The 19,168-nt window shown below is 40.9% G+C and overlaps 2 protein-coding genes across 3 annotated transcripts in view; one reads left to right on the top strand and one right to left on the bottom strand.

Moving 5' to 3' along the window:
- The window catches only part of strbp (spermatid perinuclear RNA binding protein), a 103,579-nt gene extending 93,268 nt beyond the window's left edge, over positions 1-10,311 (bottom strand). Inside the window, exon 1 of one of the 2 annotated variants that reach the window (XM_026174137.1) lies at positions 10,236-10,311. The gene's annotated coding sequence lies outside the window, so the exon portion shown is untranslated. Of the gene's footprint in view, positions 1-8,712; positions 8,968-10,235 lie in introns of those variants that run through there. The other variant, XM_026174136.1, reaches the window with a different exon arrangement.
- LOC113027361 (uncharacterized) lies at positions 8,994-14,978 on the top strand. The gene is made up of 3 exons (XM_026176977.1): positions 8,994-9,087; positions 10,228-10,506; positions 14,533-14,978. Exons 1-3 carry the CDS (start codon positions 8,994-8,996, stop codon positions 14,976-14,978), a joined length of 819 nt encoding a protein of 272 aa, XP_026032762.1.
- Positions 14,979-19,168: the final 4,190 nt, after the last annotated feature.

Genomic DNA, 19,168 nt, shown 5'->3' with positions numbered 1-19,168 from the left:
AACTGACCTTCAGCTTGGCAAAGCAGTTCATTTCACATTCAAAATGCACTACAACTACCAAAACACTTTATTCAGGTCTCAAATAAACTCATTCTTCCAGAACACTAGCAAAGGTTGACAGTCGACAAACACACTTTGTCACCCACAAAACAATGACCTAAAAAACACTAACAACATGTAGCATTACACAGTGTTTTCTTGTGTAAAACAAGGACACATCTCTCTTTATAATTTCAATATATGTTACTGGAATGAATCAGACATCATGCAGAATTCGTTAATATTTGTTTATGTATTTTTAGTTTTTTGCACTAAGTAATCCCAAAATACAAGAATTTGTATACACACCATCCACTGATACACATACAATAGTAATGCTAATCTACTCGGTCTTCTCCATTTGGCCGCAGGTTCTCATCCACATCACATCTTATGTCATCTAGGCCAATACACCTAGGAAAGAATCTTCTGGCATGCCAGAATTGAAAGAGTTGAAAAATTGAAGGAGTAACACCTGTGTAGATGTTCATCTACAATGAGAATCAGCTGTGGCTGGTTAAACTGCATTTTTAGATTTAAAATATGTTTCAATAAAATATTGCTGTTGAATTTTGCTGTCTTTTTAAGTTTTGCATTGTGTTATTGTTTTGGCCATAAGTTTAACAGTTTTGAAAACAGTATGTAAGTACATGCAAAATGTCCTGTACGTACAAAGATTTTTGGCAGTTGTTGTGTCTGAGTGAGAAAATAATTCATGAAATTTGAGAGATGTAGTCATTGAATGCATTTTGTGCCAAAACAATGATAACTGGTCCTCAGTTTAGCCCACATAGACTTCTGTTGTGCTCACTGTGTGAGGAGTTTTGCAAAAGTGATCTAAGTATTGAGAAATGTGTCCTAGCGTCTGTAAAAAACTGTAAATGAATGATAACCTTTTGGGGAGGATCTACTGCTACAAAATATATTGAAGGTTTGCAACCCTAGCACCCATTCTGGCCTTTTTTGGAGCAAACAGAGGAAAGCACCTTTCTCTATGGCACTTGGATCAAATTAACCAAATTATTGAACCAGCTCGGATTCTGCCTGGCAACTTTCCAGCGTCAGTCCAAACATGTCCTGTTTGGTCTGAATAAATAGCTCCATCTTCCTGGAAGTCAGAACGAGGGCAAGCTATGGTTTCCCTGATCTAAGCTCTTTTTGACACAGTAAGCAGAGCTGGGACATGAGAAGGGGACAGGCAGGGTTGTGTGTGTGTGTGTGTGTGTGTGTGTGTGTGTGTGTGTGTGTGTGTGTGTGTGTGTGTGTGTGTGTGGGTGGGTGCAAGGATGTGTGCACAGTTTTGAAAATGAGTGTATTAGAGGACAAAACAGTAAAAGGGTGAGATGAAGGAGCAGGAATTAGTTTAGTTGCCTCTACTTTACCTAAACTGGTTATCAGCATGTGCTCTGTAAACATCATATGCTTGTGTGCGCCTGTGCATAAACAACTGCATACGAGGGAGAGCTGCCAGTGATTGGCAGTATCCGAGTGATAGAGCAGGCGGGCATCCAAACTGTTAAACAAAGGATAATACATTTACTCCTTCAGTAAATGTGGTGTTGCAACACCTACTAACAAACCCAACCATTCAATGAAAAAGTACATTCTTAAACCTGCACCATCTTCTGCCACTATCTCCCCTTTCCTGGTAAATCCAGCACCACCTATGCAAGTAATGCAGAATATGCAGAAATGTAGTGGACTTCTGAAAGCTTCCATCTTACACCAAATACAGTGTGATATTTTAAAAGTGGAGCAACACACTGTTCTGATATTTTTTCCCCACCATTTTGACAAATGTTAGTCTAGCGCATTAGTAAAAGGAGAAGGTTTATATTTATTGTTCATATCCAATGTGCTGTTTGCCCGTTGTAAATGGAACAGCAAACGCCCAAGCGCTTGGGTCCAGCACAGGAAGACAGCCCAGATATCCAACAATTCACAAAGAGACAGGCAAGGATCCAAAAATCCAACAAACAAAATTTACAGGAATAAGCCAAAGATAGTGATCAAACATCTGGCAAGAGATCATACCAAAAAAAAGACAAAGACACAAGAAAATGCTAGTAAGCTTGACACAATGCTTTGATAATCTAGGAGGGAACAAATTAAAGGAATGGCTATATATTGGTGGGAATTGATAAATTGAATTGATAAAAGGTTATCACAATAATTAAGACATTATATGGATGATCATTTTCTGAAGGAAATAGTTAATACTTTCCCAACACTTATCTGGACTTTATCTCAATTTGTAGAACAAGGGTTGTGTAAATGCCACACTAAGTGGTTTACAATATATGGATGCAAACAATTTAGCTCTTCTTGGAAATGCCACTGAAAATAATTCATTCATTATTTAATATACAATTGACTAAAATCATAATGTAACCACAACAGGCCATTTTTTAGATAGACTCACTGTTATTTCTACAGACTCAACAATGAATCATATAATGAAGGCTGCCTTTGTGTCGTTATAAAGCAGCCACGAAACCCCCCCCCCCCCCCCGAAATAAAACACAGTTCACGTTAACAGTAACTTGAAATCCCATCCTCTGAAACACTAATTTCAGCTTCAGTGTCCCTGTACAGCGGTGGTACAGCGCTATGGTGCAGTAAACCTTACATGGCCATCTCTTGCACTGTTTCTGTCTTTCCTGGTTCTCTCTCCGCCTCTGTGTGTTTTCTCTCTTTGTCTCCGTATCTCGTATCCGGTGTCTCTGTCACCCAGAACTATTCCTGGATTCCTGAGGTGAAGGAAGCAGGAATGGCTGATGTGGCTGTTGGCAGTAGCATTTTTTTGTGTCTCTTTTCTGTCTGCACACTTTTTATAAAACACACGCAGAGACAATATTCTTGCGTTGATGACTTTGTTCCTTTACCAAGTGGGGAAGATGTTTCCTTGTGTTTGTGAGACAAAAGCCTTTCTTGTTAATGCACATGGGTGTGTTTGCATGTGTACATTTGCATATGTGTGGCACACGACACAGCTGAAACTGAGATATGGTCAGGCGGATGGATCGGAGTTAGCAGGTTCTTTATTATTGTGTATGGAGGAATATTCAAAACAGTAGCACACTCTCATGTTATCTGCCCTTTGCACAGTCTCACCTGCACTACAGCACCTCTGGGACTGTCCTCAACTCCCTGTTGTGCTTACTGGAACCTTGGCAGCCAGCTTCCATACCAGCCAATTAGGAAAGCTTTTACTAAAGCTCTGGCCAATTGAATTAAAGCTACATTTCCTTGCCAGATGAGACTCTAAATGTGCTGCTGTATGCTAGAATCTGAGAACTGGTGGAAAGACTCCTGTTTCACTGATAGGCAGTGGGCACCAAAACACACTCAAATGCTGCAGAGGTAGCAGCAGGAGAGAGAGACGTCCCGTGACATTGCTGTGTCTCCTCTTATTACTGAGTGAGTGTTACTGAGATTCCAAACTGTTTAAACTGAGCACATAACATAAAGCACACCAGAGCCCAAGCTGCTGAAGGACCATGACGCCATTCCCAGGCGTACATAAAACAGATGCAGAAGAAAGAGAGCTGAACCGAGGGACACATTTAGAGGTGACAGGAATCAGGCAAGTGGAGTGAATACACAAGGAACAGACAAGCTACAATATGATAAAGCCAATAAACCTACATCTCAGGCAAATGGCTATTCTCGCCTTCAAAACTCTCTCAAACAACCTGGTTAAAATATGTCGTCATATAAGCTTGTCAGTATTGACAGTAATACTGACAACACTATTTAGTAAGTGTCTTGATTCATGCTCAATCATCCAGGTAAGTAAATCCCAAAAGGTTGATTCTGTTCATATGGACTTTTTAATGAGAAGGCCATACACTGTCATTCATACAACGCTGACCTAACAACAACACAAACTGAAGGAATTAGATAAAAGATAAGCTTTTGCCTCTGACATTTGAATGAAAAATCACAAAAATTAGTTTTGCTATGTTGGCGATATAATATGAATCCTTAACAAGTTCAGAAAGTCAAAATGTTGTGAATAAACACACGAAAGCAAGGTCCAAAATGATAATTAACTTAAAAAATCCTACATAAACAACATGTACAGTATAACCGCTCATACCAAATGGTATCATCTAAGGGCTCCAGTCCTTAGGGTTCCAGTTGTTTATTTGATAATGAGAGGCACACAGGTCAGTAGAAACTGATATCAGTTGCATCTATGATCATTCATATTTTAATTTAATGCACTTTTACTTTGTTCAGTAATTTTGATTTTGGTTTGATTGCTTTTTGGATGAATGAATGAATGAATGAATGAATGAATGAATTGATTTTTGATGAAATCATCATCATTTAATGTATCTGACAATGGAAAATGATTCACAGATTGGTCCACTCAGACATCTCAATTGCTGACTATGTGGAGATCTCTGAGGATCTAGCTTCAGTTCATATAAAAATTAAAAAACAAATGTTAAAACTGCAATCTTTAAAATACTCTTGAACCTGGAATTTCTCTTTATCTCTGTAAATATAACAATTTCTCTTGTGACAACCTCAGAAGCTCTATAGGGATGTCAATTTATGATTATGCGTTACAAAAGTAAAACTTAGTGTGGATGTTGGAAAAAAAAACAAAATGGTCTTTGACAGTGTGGAATATATTTAGAAAAAAGAACCTGTCAAAAACCACTATTTTATGGTTTATGGCTGATATTAAATTGTCACTCTGCTGTGTCTCTATTTGTCTTTGCTATGTGTGCTCAGTCTATCTACTAGTGTTGCCAGTTCTCTATGTGTCCTTAATCTGGGTATCTGGTCCCAAGTAAGTTCCATTAGTGGAAATTAAATCCATTTTCAAATCCACTGAAGCAATCCAAATCCACTGGGTGCGCTTCAATCGCCTTCCAGATTCTAGGGAAATCAAACACCAAGGGCTAAATGGTAAAACACCCTACTTTAAATAAAAAAAAACACGGGGTTTATGTCTCAGGAATGTGAAATATAGGCATATCAATAGCGATAGTATAGTGGAAATTTCCATTTTAGGGCCATAATGTCACCTGAGCTAAATATATTCATATATATATGAATATATGTATATATATATATATTAGGGGTGCAACGATATTCGTATCGATATTGAACCGTTCGATACAGTGCTTTCGGTTCGGTACGCATATGTATCGAACAATACAACATTTGTAATTTATTTTATCAACTTTCCTTCTGACGATGCTGTCTGTGTTGAGCGCTCAGTGAATCTGCGTTCGACTACTCTGCCTAGGCTGCACTGTCCAGCGCAGATCCACTGAGCGCTCAACACAGACAGCATAGTCAGAAGGAAGAGCGCAGGGCAAGCTAGCAAGACAGAAGTTAAGCTCTGCTTGCAACATGGACCTCCCCCACCCTCATTCAGATCTGGCGTTTGGAATTATTTTGGTTTTCATGTGACGTATGACCCTGAAGGTAAGCGAGTCATGGACTAAAGTAAAACAGTATGTTGGATGTGCCATGCAATGCTCAATTACATGGGTGGGAACTAGTGTGTTAGCGCAGTTAGCTCGTTAACGTGTTGGCCGTCTAGCCCCATGCACGGGGCGATCGGCGGTAGCTCGTTAACGGAGATTTGCCGTGTTGTGGCGTTAAGGTCATTTCAACGAGATTAACCTGAAAGCACTAGTGGGAACACAACGAATATGACAGCACATTTACGCCGACATCATCCTAGTGCAAAGACAAAAACAACTAACTAACTTTAGCCGAGTCATTTGGACAGCTGTTAGCACATGATTCTCCTTATGCTGCTGAGAATATAGCCCAGAAGAAGCGGATAGTATAGCTTTTATTTTGGAAAGAGACATTTCTCTGTAATAAACTCTCTTTTCCAAAGATGAGTGATTCCTCAATCAGATACAGGGCTTGCAATATCGCTAGCCCGACGTCCTGGAGCTAGCGATTTTTTCAGTCGGGCTACCAAAATCTATCTCTTCCCTGCCCGTCGGGCTATTGTAGGAAGGAAAAATATATGGCAATGCTTTTGCATTCTTTCAGAAATGTAGCTGGGTAATTATGTCATTGGCATCGGTGAGCCACTGTCAATATGTGACATATTGAAATCGCGTTTGAATTTGCGCTTGTTTTTTTGCTTTCACTTTGCAATCGTGCGAACTGTGTATAGAGAGCGACAGCACTGATCTGTGAGTGATGATAATTTGTGCACCAATTCCTCTGACATTGTCTTATTAATCGTTAGCTTACTACGCAAACATGATAAGTGAAATCTCCCGCAGCAAGCTTAAACATGTGAGAGGTTGATCGCGCAGAGAATCGCTGAGCTTATGTGAGTGAGTGTGTAAAAGCAGCAGGATATATATTTTAGTTCTGCTGAGCCAAATAAGACAGGTCAGGGTGAAGAAGTGACAGCCAAAGAAAAGCTTACCACAAAACGGAGAAGTTATGACAAATCAGACTATAAGGCAAAAAGAAAGTGCAGCTTTATGGTTTCATGGACAAAAGAATTTCTGTGGCTGCAATATGACGAGCTAAATAACCAGGGGTGCACATAAGTGGTCCGCAGGTGCGCATTCGCTGTCAAAATAAAAAACACGCACAAGGGTTAGGGTTAAATTTAAAAACTGTACTTTTAAGTTAAAATATATATTTATAATTTTAATAAATGACAAATTAAAAAGGCATGAACGTTTTTTTTGTATCGAAAAAATATCGAACCGTGACACCAAAGTATCGAACCGAACCGTGAATTTTGTGTATCGTTGCACCCCTAATATATATATATATATGTCTAGATTCAAAGTTGAAACATCTATGCCTGTTTCATCTTTGAAACCCCCCACCCCCACAAAAAATGCTTTAAAAAAAGTCTGAGATGTCAAGGGGGAATTATGAAGAAAAGGGGAATCAGGGAAATCTGGATTATCAAAAAAGGAACAGCAAGGGAAAACAATGCTTAAAAGAAGGAGGAGGAAACAAAGACAGACTGTGCAGGGTGATCATACAATAACAGCTCACTCTTTCCCTCCTTCTCATCCTTTTATCTTGTCAATACTCAGAGTTCACTGCAAAGTCAATGCTTGGGCGAAGGAGTCCACGAAAGTGCTGGAGGGGCCTGGAGCGCACGCATGCACACACACAGACACAAGCATACGCACACTTTTTCAGCCTAACCTATGTAATGCTCACTTTGTAGGGCTGCAGGCAGATATTTGTCCACTGCAGTAAATAGCCGTGTACGACCACACAAATAAAGAAGTAAGGATGTAATAATCCTGTCTCCCCCTCTCTCCAACACGTTCACAAAGTCTACTGTGTGCAGTACAAGACGAGCATTATACGGCTGTAACAAGTAAGGACTAAAGAAGCCTGTGTTGCCTCTCAATAAATCAACTCCATTTAGGCGAGAGAGGCAACAAAGGCACCCCACATTTCCACATAACCAGGACAGGTGTGGCTGAGTGTGTCAGCAAGGGGCACCTCCTGCACACGAAAGCAGGTTGGAGAAGGGTGGAGCAAATAAAAATAACCTCAAGGCAACAGGCCATTAGTCAAGCATGAGGACCACCAGACACAAAGAAACGATAAGACAAATGAGAAGCACTGGAGAATAGCAGAGAGCAAAAGCAGCTCAATTCACCAGTCAATAAAAAGAGAAACAAACTATCTGCACATAACGAAAAAAAAATTAACAAGAGGAGAAATATTGCAGCATCAGACGAAACAAGTTAGAAAGTTCTGCGTGGTACTGCATGCTGGTAGGTGTGAAGACCTTTGAACGCTGACAAGCTGACACGCCTGCTGTGGTCTTTCGAGTTGTTCCAACACCGGGAAATGAGGCGCACGTTTACGGTTTAATGCGTGGGGTTTTTTGTTGTTGTTTTTTTGGTATGCCAACAAACTGGTTGAGCAAGACGGGAGAGCAGTTCAGCATTTTCTTCCTCTCTGTCACTCGCTCGATGACGGGCATGCACGCACACGTATAGACACACTCGCGTAATAGGACACATATACACACACAAAACAGGAGGTATATGTATGTAAGGAAGTAGCCAGTTAACCTCAGTGATGAAACTTTGATCACTTACTTTTGGTTCCCTAAATCTATGCCCCCGTGAAGGCTAAAGGTGCATTTTTAAAAAAGGAAGTAGTTAAGTAACATAGCAATTTAAAAAAAATGCATTTAACACTTCAGGAAGACTTACCCCAAAAACCGCAGAAGAAGGGTTTGATAAAATATTACAGCTAAACAATTGAGACCTTTGTGCCAACGGTATAGCCTACATATCTTACAGTCAAGTGCGGAAGTGGGCTATCAGACACCTGCTATAAAAGATGAACTACAGTCGACCGACACCATCTGGCTTCATTGTCTTATTCTTCAAAGAACGGTTAATTTTTGAGACTCAAACATGTCTGACTGAAAACGTAACACGCTCAGTAACAGTAACATTAATAAAGTTTATAGTGTACGTAGTTCCTCTTTTTGCTTTTTTGACAAGGAAAAGCGAAAGCAAAATAAAAATAAAAATAAAAAAATTATTTAATGCCAGTTAACTTAACCACAACCAACCGACAGGGAGAGATAAATTGTTCAAACTCTTGCTACTAGATTCTCAACTCTGCCTGGACGGCGCGCCGTAGAAAGGCGTCAGAAAACATCAAGAAAATACTTACGAGGTTGGCAAATGGGCTGCTGGGAGTCCGTCAATGACTCAAAAAACCCCACAAAAATATATATCCGAGCAAAGACAAAACAAACCCGATAAACAAAGCTCAGTCCAACACGTGAGCGAGACGAGCTGTCACCGTCCACTCGCGACGAAGAGAATAAAAAAAAATCACGAGCGCCTTGACAACCTGGGCAGCGAGCGAGCGCGAGCCCGGAGCCGCCTGCTGGTCTATCCCGCCTCGCAAGACACGAGAGCGGAGCCAAAGAGAGGGAGAAATCTCCGGAGATGAATGGCGGGAGTGCGCAGGCGCGGACGAGGGGGGGTCGACTCATTCCGCTGGAGTCGGGCTGTGAAGAAGGCAAGTGCAGAAGTGCCGCATGTATGTAATCTATAGCCTACTACTAGCTCTCCGTACCAGGAAGGGATTTTAGAGGGGGGAAAAAAATACGTGACAGCGTAAACAGCCGCTGATATATGGCGATAAAGCTATTCCTCAACCCATATGCAGACACACATAGCCTATATATACATTTACACACACAAAGAGAAAAAGACAAGATACGAGCTTCTAACTGAGCTTTTTCATTAATGTATAGCCTGTGCAGCTAATGACATTACTTTGAGAGGTTAGGCAAGAATTCACCGCAGATTCATTTATATTTACTAAATCTAATATATGTGATATCTAATCTGAGGCTTGTAAAAAAGAAAAGTCGATTGTGTCCATTAACACAATCAATTTTAAATAAAACAGAAAATCAGATGTAAGATGCTGAGTAAACAAGTCAGCATGAAAGAAAAAGTACGAGTGCTTGTTTAGTGATTTCTTTTTGTAGTTGAAAGCATTAAATACGACTTTACTGCCAAAACAACAGAGTCAAAAAAAAAAAAAACTGAGCAAAGAAACTGATTTAAAAAGCATATGAGGAGCTATAGCCTATCTTCTCCAGGGCTCCCTCTCCATCCACGAGAGGCATTAGCTACTCTCTCTCTCTCTCCCCCCAGACAGTCTTATAAATAATTCAGCAAAAAAAGCTTATGCCTCTGCCTGGCTGCATGCAGCACCAAAAAGCCTCTCACGCTCCCCGGTGCCACAGCGTCAGTCTATGCTGGCGTTACCAATTAAGCTAAAATAAATCTAGAAGCAAAATAAAGTTCAATCAACATTCTCGTTTCGCAAATGGCTGTGGAAGATCAGCCAGATCAGCCGGGGATTACGAGGCTGCTGTCAACTATCAATAGCCTCATGTGCCTGGAAGAGACAAGGGGGAGAGGGGAAAAAGAGGAGCTGGAGGAGGGGGGGGGCTGAGTTTCAATGCGTAGACGGTGCAGGGCAACCGAGGATGCTGTTTGTCCTGTCCGCGGATCTGATCGGAGGAGAGCAGAGAGTCAACCCGCAAGCGACAACAAATGAATCCAAGACATCCCGTCCCAAAGCTGCGCATCTGAATTGCTTCATGCGGAGCTGGTGAGGGGAGATGAAGGGAGTGAAGGGGGAGTGTAAAGCCAGGACAAAAAGCAATTTACCTGCACACTGCTCCCGTTCAGCCTGCCGTTATTACTTCCCCACTCAGTGTGGCTTTCAGGGCTGCCGCTCACTCAGAGCTGCCCGCCGCTGAACGGGAATTTAGACGACGGGATTTGTTCACGTGGCCCCGTTCGGTGCTCCTAATTGGCGGAGCTCCTGGAGCTGCTGCTCCATTCGCACCTGTGCAGCAAACGGTGCAGCCGACAGCGGTTCACGGAAGAGAGGCAGGTGCAGGAGAGGAGAGAGAGAAGGGAAGCAGTCTGGCAAAAGGTACAACCTCTCGTAACAGTCTAATGCAACTCTTCCTCCTTGTTTTGTTTAATTTAAATAGATTCAATTTTATTTATGTAGCGCCAAATCACAACAACAGCTTTATATTGTAAAGAAAGTACACCAACAAACATGCAGAGAAAACCCCAACAGCCAGACGACCCCCACTGAGCAAGCATAAGGCAACAATGGTAAGGGTTGGGGTGTTGGGTGGAAGAAAGGATAAAGAGACACTAAGTTTAATTAAACTCCCTGAATAAGTCGGTCACATAACTAACAGCTGAAGCATACTACAGACAAATATTTTAGGTTTTTTTAGCTTTCTTTTGCAGTGTTGGCTCAATATGAGATATGAGATACATCTGTTACACATCTGCACAGCAGAAGAATTTCCGTGGCTGTCGTTTGAGCAACTTGGCCTTATCCACATCCATGAGCACATGAAATCCTAACAGGGCCACATATAGCTAACAGTAGTGTATTTACAGCAATGCATGAGTGCATTTGATTTACAGTAATTGGTGCCTAGTGTAGCCCACAGGTGCTTCTGCCACATGCATAACAACGCACAACATATTTGCAATATGCTATGCATTAAATACTGTATTTCTGCTTGAGACTTCTAAACAAGGCTGCAGCAAACCTCAGTATGTACAGCCAAACCTTTATTCCTTTAACCCATGCACACACAATACACGCGCACCATACACACGCTGTTATTCATCTACCTACCTAGGCCAAAGCATAGTAGCAGTCAATGGTGCGGGAGTATTTTTAGATCTTATGTGGGTTGCAGATGCTGCTGTACTCAACCGGGTCATAGCAAACAGAAATCTGTTTTCACTGTAACATTCAGTGCCTTTTGATTTCCTGTCAGATTTCCCCATCCTGTCAACATGTGCTTTGCCTTCCATCTTCTTCATGTGCAAAGATCTGTATTACCACTTTCACCTGAGCACACCTGTCTGAATGTGGTCATAAGTCGTAATCTGTTAAAAAAAAATCTGTAATTTTCAGTTTTCTTCACAGCTACTGGCAGATTGGCCTCCAGGCTGTTGGCAATAATGTACCTCTGTGTTCTCCCCCCCCCCCCCACTCAGTTTTGGCCTGAATTAAAAGCATGTTGGGTTTTTTAGGGCAACATAGGGCATTTATAATTGACTGTGATAAATCTGGCTATGTTGCAGTTCCAACTGCAGATAATTCACAGTGAATCATCTTACAAGCTTGTGTAAATCTTCAAGACATTTCAAAACTCAAGCCGCTGAAGTCGGTTTTATAACACACCTTGATGTAGGTTGGAATAACTAGTTGTCACGGCATCCTTGAACACTACTCATGTTTCCAGACTGGAGGGGTTCCCTTGGTTTTTGGAGTCAGGGGGTGGAGAGTTATTATCTGGGAGAACAAAAGCTGAAGAGCAGAGAACGCAGCAGTCTTCGCCTCCTTGTGTTTCCGTCTATCCTTTCCTTCATCCGCCCCCATCATCTCTCCACCCCCCCCCACCCCCCCCGCCCCCCAACACATCACCACAAACGCCTGCCATCTGACACCCCTCTAAGGAGTTCTTTAGTTGTCTTCTAAACACACAGGCACACACAGACACACATATGAATTGCTGGTAGTGAAGATGAGCTCCTATGTTCTCAATCCAAGGCAGCAAACTGGGCCAAATGGCACAGAGAGAAACAGACGGAAGGACAGACAGAGAGACACTCTCTTTCAGTGCTTTAATCGAGCCTATGTGCACCTCAAAAAAGAGGGGAAAGATTGAGAGGGACTTGGTGTTTGTGGACCATATAGTGAAGGTCACAGCATGTGTGCACAAACCGTTGGTCATTTGGTTCAATGCCACATGGCTGTCTGACCACAAGCTGGACACAGGGAGCTGTGTGTGTGCGCGAGGAGCCTTGCTGGGGCCGGACAGAACTTCGACGGGTAGCAGATGGTGGTGCCAGCGTGGGATGGACATGAGAGCAAGGTGGACTCACACACATGGATGAACACAGGCGGCCCTGCCTGTGGTTAGACAGCCAGTGTTGCCAGGAAGCGTTTCAATAAATGCTAATCTGACTATCATACTCCACCACCCTTTGTGATTGTTAACAAACATGTAGAGTTTTATCATTCCTGTGTCCTAATTACTTCTGATCATTATGCAGACCACACTTCTAATTTTTGCTTTCTAATTAAAAAAGTTACCTCAGCGTATTACCGAAGAGATGACATGTCACCGTTAACAAAGAAATAATCAGCGTTGATAAAAGAAGGCTGTTTAATGCAGCACAATAGTCAGGCAGCCAGTAAGATGTCTGTGAAACCCTAATTTGTTTAAATATAGGATGAGTTTCACAATTAAAACAAAACCCTTTTGTCAAAACTGATGCACATTATACACACAGACAAACTTATTCAAAGCACAAACATACAGCTCCCCGGGCGCACACATATAAAAACATCTTCATGGGACTAAGGCTGAGCAGCTGTCTGGGGAGTGCGGGACATCTCTATTGTTGGAGTGTGATGGATGAGATGGGAGATTTGAATGCAGAGCTGAAGACTATAGACCGAGAGGCAAATTTCCTCTGCCTATAACGTGTACCTTCATTACTGCAGTCAATGGAAAAAGATGTTTTTCCTTTTTCCATCTCTCCTAAGGTGAGCACAAAGGCTGTTAAATTAGGGTCACACAGAATGAGCAGATGATGACATGACACTTCGACAACACTGGTGTTGTGTGAGGGAGATGGATTTATTTTGAGTTCATGTGCTTCGGTGCAGTTGTTTCCTATATGCATGAAAACATGTCTGGCTAGCTTTGTGAGGCAAACATGTTTGACCTTCCCTCTCCACTTACAATGTTGTAATAATTGCAAACAACGCACTTATCCTCAACCATAATCCCAATCCTAAACTTAGATCTGAAATTAAACCCCAAGTCTTAACCTCAAACTCTCAAAGCTCTTTGAAATAGTGTCAGCTAAAATGACTTTACTTTTCCAAAATGTCTACAACTCAGTGCTCACAAAAGAGGCCATGCAAATTCACCCACAGACACAAACACACAGTGTGGCTTGTGGGTAAAATAACGTGTGAACATCTGTTGCCAGTGACAGGCAATGGTAAGGTGAGATCGTGCTCTTGCCCCCACCCGAAACCTCACACATACAACCAATAAAGACACACACACTCACCCCGTCTCACACACACATACAGTAAAGCCTGTTATCCTGTGTGCAGCTCAAGCCTTTGGCTGTCAGATTTGATCTCAGTCTCTCTGTGCTGGTGGTGACAGAATGACATACACGCTCATCAAAAGGGTTGATACTCTCCTTTGTTTGCCTTAATACTGCAGGACCTGCTCACCTAAACAACAACCTGTGCAAAACTTTGTTTTCCATGCTGTAACTGGAATGGAATAGTCTTTTCACAAGTTTACTAAGAAATAAAACATGAGTAGGGTATAGTCACATTATTTTCTTGGCCCATGTGTCCACCTATGTTTGTATGTTAGGGTCTTTATCTCTTGTTTCTTACATTCAGTTTTATTTCCCTTGTCTTGTCTTCTGTGATTAGCTTCACCTGTGTTCCCTACCTGTTACCTCTTTCCTCCGCCTGTATGTATTGACCCTGTCACCTCTTTTCCTTTGTCAAGTTATCCTACATACAGTATATTGCCAAAAGTATTCACTCAGCCATCCAAATCATTGAATTCAGGTGCTTCAAGCACTTCCACGGCCACAGGTGTATAAAATCAAACACTTTGGCATGCAGACTGTTTCTACAAACACTTGTTAACAAATGGGTCACTCTCAGTGTTATGATCCAGGTGAGCATCTGGTGTTTTCTTGCTATCAGCCTGTGTCTTCCTGTGTCCACATTGTGGGCGGAGCCCAGGCTTCTCACCTGTCATCCATTAACGGCAATCATTGAGGCAATACGTACAGCCAGCAAAGTCTTGGTCTAATTGCATTGTAGCTTTTTTGTCTATACACTGTACCTAAATTGATTTCCTTGTGCCTTCAGTTTCCCCGCCACTGCACCGCTTAATTCACCTGCAGCTTAGTTCCCTGGATGCTGGTCACTTTTGCAAGATTCTCTGCATCGATTCAAACTGCCTGTTAGAAACTAAGCATCTCATTGCACTCACCAGCCTGTCCTCCTGCCTGCCGTCACTCCTGGATTCCTGGAAACACAAGATTGGAACCTCACTTGATCACAAACTTCTTGGACGCTACCTTCCCCAGAGCCCAAACCCGCAAATCCAGTATTCACCTTTCATCACTCAGCATCTAATCATGCTGTCCCTCTGTTTCAGTGCATCCACATTAGAGACTCCCACTACCTTCTCATGTCTTGTTATCTTGTATCTCTGTGCACGCAATAAAGTTTGTTATCTTGTCGCTGTTCGCATTTGGGTCCATCTCACGTGCAGTTCCCTGGGTTCCCTTGAGCTCCCAGGAGCTCAGTGAATTCCAGCCCAGTACTGTGACAGGATGCCACTTGGGTAACAAGTCCAGTTGTGAAATTTCCTTGATATTGAATATTACACAGTCAACTGTATGTGGTGTTATAACAAAGTAGAAGTGATTGGGAATGATAGCAATCAGCCACAAAGTGGAAGGCTATGTAAAATCACAGAACAGGAGTTGGGCTCTTCAATATCATGCTCCCAAGATTGCAGGGAATAATTTGGGGATGGCCTCTTCGTGTTCCAAAATGACTGCACACCAGTGCACAAAGCAAGGTCCATAAAGACCTGGATGAGCAAGTTTGGTATGGAAGAACTTGACTGGCCTGCACAGAGTCCTGTCCTCAACACCTTTGGGAAGCTGTTTTACCTGAGAAGGGTGGGTCGACATCATATCAAACACAATGGATTAAGAATGGGATAGCACTCAAAGTCATGTGAATTTTTTGAGTATTCATGTAAAAGAATAATTTTGGCAATATTGTTTAGCTGTGTGCTGGCTAGTGGTTTCCAGATAACACTTCTAATTAAATTTTTAATTTGTAATATTATGTTACTGATATTTGATTTTTTTTTTGATACAACAGATGATTTGTCGAGCACTTTAATTTTAGGGCATCTCATTTTCAATAAGAGAGCACAAATGAATGGAAAATAACTTGAAATAGATTGAGAAAAGTATACTTGCATGTTATCAAACTATAGGAATTCTTTAGGCTTTTAACTAGAAAGAAGAAATGTTTGTGCAGATTCTCATTCATTTATGGCATGCTAGTCTTAAGAGCTTCAAAAAAGACAAGCTTTTTTAAATTTGTTGTTGGTTTTTAGAACTGAAGAAGTCTCTTGGATAAGAGGGGAAACATCATCACAAAGTTAAAGAAGTCCACTTGCCTTTTTAAAGTTATTAAGACCAATTAGCAGAAATTAGGAAAGGACACAAACATATGCACAGGTGCGTGAATATACACACCTGCTCATGCACATCTGCCCAAATACAGGGGCTGGTGAAATTTCAAAGCTGGAAACACACAAAATCTGAATGAACAGACTTCACATTGATGGGTAGATGATGCAAAGCAGTGAAACCAAGAAGTCACTGTTGTATCAGGCTCATATTAACAAGCCTCAAGGTGTCTTAGCTTGACTGTGCAAAGTGCTGCTTATAAGACACCCCATCAAATGTTCAATGACTTTGCACTTCCATTCAAACTGTGAAGTAGACACATTAATGAGTACGGCAACAGCGAAAGAAAGCCAGGAAGCCACCGCCATCAGCGAGAGAGGAAACTGAACGACTACTGGTACTTCTGGTTGCAGCTTTGATCTTGATCTTGTCAAAGATTGTAAGGTCAGTGAGGGGCATCATCACGGTTTTTTCAATGTCTGCTTCATAAGTTGAGCCATCTCAAACACACTGTTTTATCCCAGTGAGCATAAACTGTATTTTATGTTTTAATTCAGACGTAAGAATATTCGTTTTTCCTTAGAAGTGATGAATGTTTACTATAAATTCAAGCCACATGTAATGCCAGCTGCATCAGATAATAGTTCAGCAAAATATTCACATGTTGGTGCCATATGGACTCAGCATAATGCATTCTTTAAAACAGTGCCACGTAAAAATGCATGAGTTAATTATAGTGGTGATACTAGTGATGCTTCCAATCCAGGTGAGGAAACACTCTGAAATCAGTTTAATATCTGTCTCTAACTATATGGAAATAATGCACTATAATTGAATACAGTATGTTAATTTGATCATGTCTAAATCAGTTGTGGATAGTGGTCTATTTAAAGTAAAGTTTTAGTAGTCTATATGACCAATGGACACTTTATTAGATACAGTTTCCTAGTGCTGAGTTGGATGCTTTTCTTTGCATCTAGAATTGCCTTAATTCTTTGTTGCATGGACACGGTGCTGGAAAATTTTTTAAGAGATCTTTACCCATGCTTTCATGTTGTGTACACCACAATCAGATGTACACTACAACAACCAAATGTCACAGCAGAACAAAACTCATAAAATCAGGCCATGTTTTCCTAGTCTTGTGTCTAGATAGTCCTAAGTGTTTGGACCCAGCTGGACTTCCCATTCTTGGATCTCTCTTGAATGAGAGGGTGAAACATTTTTTATGAAACTGCACTCTATGAGTAGAGATGTTTATCTGGGGAAATCAGTAGATTAGCATTTTCTGAAATACTCAGACCAGCCTGTCCAGTAATAATAACCATGCCCCATTAAAAGCCACTTAACCAAGCTTTCTTCCATATTCTGATGCTCAATTTAAACTTCAGCAAGTTAACTTGACCATGTCTAAAATCATTAACAAAGAGTTGAACAGAAAAAGTGTCTAACCGAAGATGATGCTTATCTTAAAGTATCAATATTTATACCTGTAAACTTTGAAAACAGACTGTTCTAGATTTTGAGTACTTTTATTTTGATATAGGCACAAATACTAACAAACTGATCATTTAAAAAGAAACCTTTCTAATTTGAGAAATCTCTGTCCATCGCCCCATCTGTCTGTCCTGTTATTATTCCACAACCTGGGCAATCCTCTTGAAATTTGGTGGATCTATTGCTGGGGACAGCAAAATTATGTATTCTTTTATGCACTGGCAATGATGAATTCCAAAGCATGTTTCCATTATGCCTACAAATCCCAAAGGAGTTCCAAACCTTAACCTACGTACGATTAAGTCTTAACCATACGTGAAATAGGAGTTTGATGGCATGTTAAAAAGAGAGCCATCGAGAAATTCTAACTTTTAAAAATATTTTCTCTTGGATTTCCTGTGTCAGATGATTCCAGTCACCCTTGAGTAGTTTGAGAAAGCTGCAACTCGTAGTAGTAATCTCCCTAGTGTTCCTGTTTGTGTTTCCCTCTGACTTCTTAACTGTTTTTTATTAATGTCTTTGTTGGCTAGTTCCTGTTTTACATTTTACTTACTTAGCTTTCTTTTGTGTCTTGTACTTCCTTTCTGTCCTTCCAGATTCCCTGATTAGTTTCATATGTTGTCAATTACTGTCACCCTCCTCACCTTTGTAATTATTATATTGTTACATTCTGTGGCTAAATACTAGAAATCTTGTTTACATACAGTTTTCATACAACACCTAAAACTGTAAGGGAGCTTTTTTTTAAAAGTATTTTTACTGAATGGGTGCTCTAAGTACTCAGTCCATCATTCTGTGGTATTTTATAACCACCTAGCCATGTCACAGTACATACCCTTGTACCTTAAGAGGTCATGTAAGAACTACCAAACACTAGACCTCTATACACAATATGTTAAGTCACTGAAATATCCCATTATTATGATTAATTATTATTCCTAACCTCATTATCCTCTAGCTAAGTGTTACAGTAATTGTGTAAGTGCTGATGCCTGATAGATGGTGTGGGTATTGGTGTGTTTAGAGCAGAATATTAAGAGTGAAGCAAATCCCTGGGACTTAGGTCCAAAGGAATTATGTATGACTGACACTGCTCTGTTTGTAATACCATCTATTGTACTTCTGCTATCTCCCTCTATTTTCCACTCATTACATCACTCTGTCAGTCTCCAGCCCTCTCATTCAAAACATTAGCATCCATTTCAGTCCTCCCACTTGCCTATTCGTGGGTCACCCTATGGATTCTGGGTAGTATGATGAAAATGACACTAGGATATTTGCATCTTTGGGACTAATCCACTTTTAATGTGTCCCAGCCTTCTTTTGTTTACGAATCTGGCATGTTGGGTTTAAAGGTGTTAATTACAGTTCAGTTTTAGAGAGGCAGCTGTCCACTCCTCCTTAGAGAGCCCACAGCACAGAGAGACATGTGTGTGCGTGTTTGCAAATGTGCAATTAGAATCATGTGCCAAATATTATTATTTTTTTGCACAGATCTGCCACTGGGACGAACTAGATTCATGCAGGAGAGTGTGTACACAAACACATTCACAGTGACATTTTCATGCTGCTTTTCATCATCCTGCCACTGATAAAAGAATTTAATTTCCGTTGTGGAGCAGTTTATTACAATTAAGCCTTTCCTTATGGACTTTTTGTCACTTTAGTCTTTTGATTAAACACAATGCAGACCTTTGGGATTATGCCTTGAATAGAAGTTCTGAATCTAAATCATGTTTATATGAGTTTTAGTCACAGCTTTGTACAAATATCCAAGTGTTCCCTTCATT

Source organism: Astatotilapia calliptera, chromosome 7 (genome assembly GCF_900246225.1).
Source record: "Astatotilapia calliptera chromosome 7, fAstCal1.2, whole genome shotgun sequence".
NCBI classification, from domain to species: Eukaryota; Metazoa; Chordata; class Actinopteri; order Cichliformes; family Cichlidae; genus Astatotilapia; species Astatotilapia calliptera.
This window is presented reverse-complemented; position numbering and strand designations above follow the sequence as displayed.

Bases quoted from the DNA above. Each gene is read 5' to 3' on its own strand.
- LOC113027361 (XM_026176977.1), top strand. From the start codon at position 8,994: ATGAATGGCGGGAGTGCGCAGGCGCGGACGAGGGGGGGTCGACTCATT. The intron at 9,088-10,227 runs GTATGTAATCTA...CAGGACAAAAAG, and splicing joins CAAGTGCAGAAGTGCCGCAT to CAATTTACCTGCACACTGCT. The intron at 10,507-14,532 runs GTACAACCTCTC...TTGTGCCTTCAG, and splicing joins GGGAAGCAGTCTGGCAAAAG to TTTCCCCGCCACTGCACCGC.